We start from the raw sequence: 6,474 nt of genomic DNA, 5'->3' as shown, positions 1-6,474 counted from the left end.
CTTTATAGGTTCCTCAAAAGAAACCAAACATAAGAATAAACTAGAACTAGAATATAAATCTGGCTTTGAAGAAGAAACAGAACAATTCGTGAACATGGTTAGAAAAATGTTCACAAGAAGAAAGAATAATTTCTCAAAGAAGGACCTACAAAAGTTAATCATGTCAAATGACGCGAAGGCGAAGATCACATGCTACAGGCATAACAAGAAAGGACACTATAAGCATGAGTGTCTTAAGATAAAGACGACAAACCCAAGATAACCAGAAAGAAAAATGCACTCAAGGTAACGTGGGATGAGTCATCTTCAGAAGAATTGGAAGTCAAAGATCAGAAACATCACAACTACCTTGAATTGATGGCAATAGAACCAAAATCAGAAAGTGAGTTAGAGCAAGACGACGAGTCCAAAGATGAATCAAGCCACAAGTCTGCACTGGTTTTCGAACATTCGAACGAGGTAACTTCTATCCTATCCTCTAAATTTTTTAGAATAATTGCATGTTTAAACAAAAAATTAATAAACATGAAAAATAAACTGAATCACTTCTTGAGGAAAATCATTGCCTCAAGGAACAAATTGAAAATAAAAATCAAAATCAAGATGTCACACTTGAGGAGGAAAACATAAATTTAAAAAGTAAAATTAATAAACTTAAAGGATTATTAGAAACTTTCACCACTAGATCAAAAAATTTAGATTTAATTCTTAAAACTCAAAAAGTTGTATACAATAAGTCCGAGCTTGAATACAAATCTAGCACAACAAACAAAACCTTTATATCACTGATAAGTCAAAACATAAACCAAACTAAAGCTTGGGTTCCAAAAGCGTGCCTAACCACGCAAGTAGGACTCAATCAATTCTATGTACCCAAACATGAAATTCATTACCTAAGTCCATCTAAACCTAACCCAAACCCAAATCTAAAATATAGACACTACAACAAAATCGCTCATAGACATCGGTTTTCCACCGGTGTCTATTTGATTTTCGACCGATGTCTATGAAGCCGATGTTAAAAGTCTGCCATTTTAGACATCGGGTTAAAACCGGTGTAGTATCACTTAACGACACCGGTTTTCGAATCGGTTATTAACCGGTGTAGTATCACTTAACGACACCGTTTCATATACGGTGTAAAACCGATGTAATAGCTTTTGTTAATAACACCAGTTTTGGCAGCGGTAAATGACCGATGTAATATTACTTTATAACACCGGTTTTACATCGGTGAAAAACCGATGTAATATGTATTTTTTCTAACAGCACAGATTTGATTTTAAAACCGACAATAACAAAAAAAAATACACAAATATTCACAAATTGTACAAATATTCTTCATTCAATAATATCCATAAAATACACAAATATTCACAAATTATATAAATAATCTTCTTACAACAATATTCATAAAATACCCAAACATTCTTTTTACATCAAAAGCTAGCTAATAGATATCAAAATCAAAGTATAACATTCTGTTAACACATTAAGGTACAACTGTCTCAAATGTAATCTAGCATGAGTTCAGCCCACTCGAACCGTACTTCATCAATTTCAACTCTGGAGTACTTGAGATTTGTAAACTGTAAAAACACATAAATTCACCATATGTCAAATAACTAAAACAAATGTGTGCATGTATCAAATAAAATAGAATACTGAGTTTTTAAAGGCTGCTGTGGAAGATAACGAATATAACAGTGAAGGAAGCACAGAAGAACAAAGAAAATGTTCATAGTTAACAAGCAAATGAAGAGATATACTATTTATTGTACTACCTCTGATGTCATCTTCCAAATCTCATAAGCAAGAATGCAACTGTTCAGAATCATTCCCTGGCAATGAATGAAGAATGTTTATGTTGCTGCTTTTGATGAGTGCTATATTGTTTGTATCTTAAATCATTGGCTTCTAGAAAAACATTAGACATAATTAAACAGATATTACCTGGAGTTTCCAAGTTGCTATGTTCTGGTAGTGCAGCATAATTGTCTGAATATAACAGTGAAGGAAGCATAGAAGAACAAAGAAAATGTTCATAGTTAACAAGCAAATGAAGAGATATACTATTTATTGTACTACCTCTGATGTCATCTTCCAAATCTCATAAGCAAGAATGCAACTGTTCAGAATCATTCCCTGGCAATGAATGAAGAATGTTTATGTTGCTGCTTTTGATGAGTGCTATATTGTTTGTATCTTAAATCATTGGCTTCTAGAAAAACATTAGACATAATTAAACAGATATTACCTGGAGTTTCCAAGTTGCTATGTTCTGGTAGTGCAGCATAATTGTCTGATTGTTGGATGTCAGCAAAAGTATCTGGTGTTGACGATAGATATCTGAGATGATAACTGAGAAGTGATGGCCCAAACCATCCATATTTTCTGGCACTACTAAAAGCCATCTCGGCATCAGTAAGCCGCTTAAAAATTAGTTTGACGCTGTTGCTCTCCTGTTGAACTTCTGTTGCTACTTCCACTATGGGCCCATAGCGACAGAAAATCCTAATCAGATCAACTTCAAAAGGAAGAGGACTGGATTTATTGAAATTCAAAACCAAAGCTGTAGGCATACACCTATCGACTATCTTTGCATTGACACTGATTATGGGCCTATCTGAGGATAGCACTTGCTTCATAGTGGGACAAGCTATTCCAATTTGAATATGTTCTGTGGCTTGTACAACAGGAACAGAAATCAGAGCAGATGTTTGTCTTGAAGTTTTCCTCTTTTTCCTTTGAGCCGGAGCATGAACTTCGACTTCGATTTTAGTAGGGCGGTTATGAGATATCAAGTCAGACCAGTAAGAATCCATCATGTGATCAGTTTCTATCATCTCAGAAAAAACCGACAAAGCTTCAACTCTCCGTTTCTTATCCTTTTCAGCTCTTTCTTCCTCAAGATGTTTCTCTTCACTAGCAGAAGAAGAAACACAGTAGTTCCTAAATTTAGTGAAGAAACTGATTAGACTAGAGAGATAATCATACCCTTCAATAGGATCTCTGGCTGCCAAATGCAGCAGCAAGAACATTTCAATATTTTAAAATATTTTTTTAAAATAAAAATAAAAAGAAGGAAACAAATAACAGCTACCGTTACAATTGCTAGCGTTGGAGTTGTCGAGGTTGCAAGCACCGGGCAGCATGAGCAGGCGTTCGACCTTGAGCCCTAAGGCGCTCCAGGGGGAGGAGCAGTTGTGCGTCTGCTGTACGGCGTAGCAGAGGCAGACGGGGTTTGTGCCCCGGATGTTCCTCACGGTGTCGCAGCAGTCGCTGTTGGGTCGGTCGCTGCTGCCGCTGCCATAGTCCATGCAGGGGGTCAGGCTGCTGGTGGCATCCGTGCACTGATGCTGCAGCGAAGTATCGGCTGCTGGTGACTTCTCTTGTCTGTTGTCAACTTTTTTCTTCCTGGTCTTCTACATATGTAGATGCAACCATATAAGATATGTAAGATAACAGAAAATATTGGACCGATGGTGCCATATTGTAAGGTTGTAATATGTTATAGTTCCATGTTTGTTGTGTACAAAAAGAATTACAAAGAACATCACTGGGAAGCTTCAGGTAACCTGATGTTGATACTGAAGTATACTGGTATTGGCAGTCCTCTTGCTGAAGAGAAATTTGGCGAAGAGCAGCATTACCCCTGTCCACGACTAGAAGAGAACAAGTTCTTCCAACATATATCACATCAAAGTCATTAGAAAACTTAGCATCCTCACTCGGGCCATCTCTATAACCTGCTATATTTGATTTTCCTCCAGCAATAGTAGTCACACCTGAAGAAGCCATCACAAGTAAAAAACAGACTTTTTGACTCAATTGCAGAATTGTGGTCTTTAATTTTACATTTCTTTGAATCTAAATACAGGAATTTGCTCAAGTGTTGTACCTGATTCAGTTATCTTTCGAATAGCCATATTGGAGATATCAGCAACATACACATTCCCTTTGTCATCCATAGCGGCACCTTTTGGACGATAGAAACGAGCATCTGCAGGTTTACCATCTCTACATGTCCAGAGAATCCCTTAAATGACCCGGCAACCAAATCTTGCTCTGCTATCTGCAACGCGATTTTTGTCGAAACCAGCTCGCAAAACTTTATAAAGTGAAGATCTCTAAATAGACACAAAAAGCTATAAGGGAAAATGATGGCATATACCTGATACAACTTCCAATCTCTTATGGTAGATCGCAATAGAAAAACTAGGAAGTGAAGGGAACGGGGGAATTACACTGGGAGAGAGGCGGAGTGATCCGAACTATATTGTTATTTGTGGCGTCGACTGCGAAGAGCTCCCCCTCGAGGGAGACCCGGATAGTGTGCGGAAGTACGCCTAGCTTGTCCCCCACCACAAGCGTCTCTACAAAGTACCCACTAAGTCGACAACGTCCCCATCTGAACACACGACTTTAGACGCGAAGCAACAAACTTTTAAGAAAATGGAAGGAAAAAGAACACACCGCTCTCGAACAAGCCCTTTCCACCGGCAGCGCTCCGCCCTCGCCTCCCCCGGCGGAAAACTCCATCTGGAAGGAAGAGACAGTGCTGTTAGGCGACGACGACGCCGCCGCCGCCACCTCCTCGGCTTCCCCGGCAGATGGCGCCCGGTTCACATCGAAGCCTCGCATCGACAGTTCCACGTTCCCTGCGGCACAAAAAAACACGAGTCGAGTATCCATCACCATTTCTCGCAGTAGAGATGTTGATAGACAAAGATATCTCAGATCTCAAAACCCTCGTTCGGAAAATGATCGAGAAGACAACAAGCAGAAACCGTCCCCAAATCGTCCAACCCCTAAAAATTTCCGAAACTCCGACAGATCCCTTACCGGCCTCGGACGCCCATGGGAACCGCAGCTGGGAAAACGAAGGCTGCGCGGAATGAGGCAAGAGAGGAAGGAGCTTAAGCTGCAGCGGCACCGCAGCGGGACCCCTCTCCTCCTCCTCCTCCTCTTCCTCCTCCTCCTCTTCCTCCTCCTCCTCCATTGCGTCCTCTTTTTCCCCTAATCTCATCCCAAACAAAATCCCCAGACTCCTTCTCTCCGCCGTCTCCGCCGTCTTCGCGGCCCAGAAGGGCCTACCGGCCCGAATACGAAGAAGGCCTCCTCTTCTCAACCAAATGGAGGAGTTGGAGGAGATGTGGTGTGGTTGGACGGAGAAGCAAGGGCGTCGTGTCTTGATCCTGATCGGGAGAGGAAGGGGCGTCAATCTAGGAAGGGGGAAGAGGGAGATGAGGTTGAGAGAGATGGTCGGAGGTTTAGGTTTAGACTGTGAGAGATGGTCGGATGGTTGGAGGTTTAGGTTTAGGTTTAGACGAGAGAGATGGTCGCGCGGAGGAAGGGGCGCGATATAGATTTAGGTTTGGAGGGAACTTCACAGTGTTGCAAATTTTGGCTGGTGGGAATATTAAAATATTTTATTATGGTTCATTAACACCGGGTTTTAAAAACCGATGTTAAAATCGGTGTCTATTAACGAAAAAAAGGGCGCTCATAGACATCGCCTAAAAAACCGATTTCTATGAGCTAAAATCTGCGCTCATAGACACCAGTTTTTAGAAAAACCGGTGTAAAATACTCAAAGACTTCGGTTTTAGCCTAAAACCGTTGTTGTTCCACTGATGTCTATGAGCGATTTTGTTGTAGTGAGAACAAAATCAAATAAACCAAATTCAAATAAAAAAAATAAATTTAAATCAAATAACTATGAAACCAACTCAAACTCAAATTACCATCAAGTCTATTATAACTAAAAAAGTAATCGATACCAATTTATTTGGTATCAGAGCAGTTCTGATACTGGTTCTTACGAGTTTTGCGAGCCTATCTTGGTATTTTCGGATTGTACGGATTTCCGTCGATTTTCTCGTTTCGGAATTCCGAGGCATTTTGACGAGGTTTTATTGGTTCTAATTGGGGCTAAGCAGCGACAGGATATCTCCAGACGGCACATAGGTAATTTCGGTAATTTTTCAGTTCTTATACCTGTAGTGATATCTGGGTAACATTTTCTTTACAGATATGCCACCTACACGTGTATCGGCACCGAGACGTGGGCGGCCACGTAAGAGGCCGTTAGATTCTCCTGAGACAGAGTCTTCAGAGGTGCTAGGGTCGAGCCCGCCCTCAGTCATCGTCTGCGTGTCGACGATCCCGATAGTTCCGACGCCGAGGTACCTACCTCGACCACCAGTGGTACCACCGCGGCATATTCACCTCCCCATCACCTGCATGCCGACACCCTCTCTAGCCGTGGCACCGCAGACACAAGTGCCGATTACTAAATATTCGGCACCAGTACCGGCAGCACCGACTGTTTCTTACCCGGTACCACCCACCGTACCTTCAGTGGCCCCTACATATGTCTACTCAGTAGTTCCGCCATCAGTACTACCTATAGGAGCAGTCCCAGTGGTTCTGCCCAGTGCTGCAGCGATGCCCACTGACATAGTTACAGCA

At 41.3% G+C, this 6,474-nt stretch overlaps 1 protein-coding gene across 5 annotated transcripts; it reads right to left on the bottom strand.

The window, feature by feature from the left end:
• Positions 1–2,096: 2,096 nt before the first annotated feature.
• On the bottom strand, positions 2,097–4,488 carry LOC121984432 (non-specific lipid transfer protein GPI-anchored 1-like). Of its 5 annotated transcripts, XR_006112903.1 has the most exons (7): positions 4,477–4,488; positions 4,248–4,376; positions 3,902–4,075; positions 3,579–3,788; positions 3,104–3,425; positions 2,258–2,952; positions 2,097–2,145 (listed from the first exon to the last, which is right to left on the bottom strand). XR_006112903.1 is itself a non-coding variant. In XM_042537358.1 (6 exons), exons 4-6 carry the CDS (start codon positions 3,648–3,650, stop codon positions 2,843–2,845), a joined length of 504 nt encoding a protein of 167 aa, XP_042393292.1. In that variant the 5' UTR covers positions 3,651–3,788; positions 3,902–4,075; positions 4,248–4,411; positions 4,477–4,488; the 3' UTR covers positions 2,756–2,842. The 5 variants fall into 5 exon arrangements, 3 of the variants coding, with proteins under 3 accessions (XP_042393291.1, XP_042393292.1, XP_042393293.1); XR_006112902.1 differs by having other exon boundaries at positions 3,104–3,788; positions 4,248–4,411; XM_042537358.1 differs by lacking the exon at positions 2,097–2,145 and having other exon boundaries at positions 2,756–2,952; positions 4,248–4,411.
• Between the last annotated feature and the right edge of the window lie 1,986 nt (positions 4,489–6,474).

The sequence above is a fragment of the Zingiber officinale genome, chromosome 5B (assembly GCF_018446385.1).
Source record: "Zingiber officinale cultivar Zhangliang chromosome 5B, Zo_v1.1, whole genome shotgun sequence".
In the NCBI taxonomy this organism is placed as follows: Eukaryota; Viridiplantae; Streptophyta; class Magnoliopsida; order Zingiberales; family Zingiberaceae; genus Zingiber; species Zingiber officinale.
This window is presented reverse-complemented; position numbering and strand designations above follow the sequence as displayed.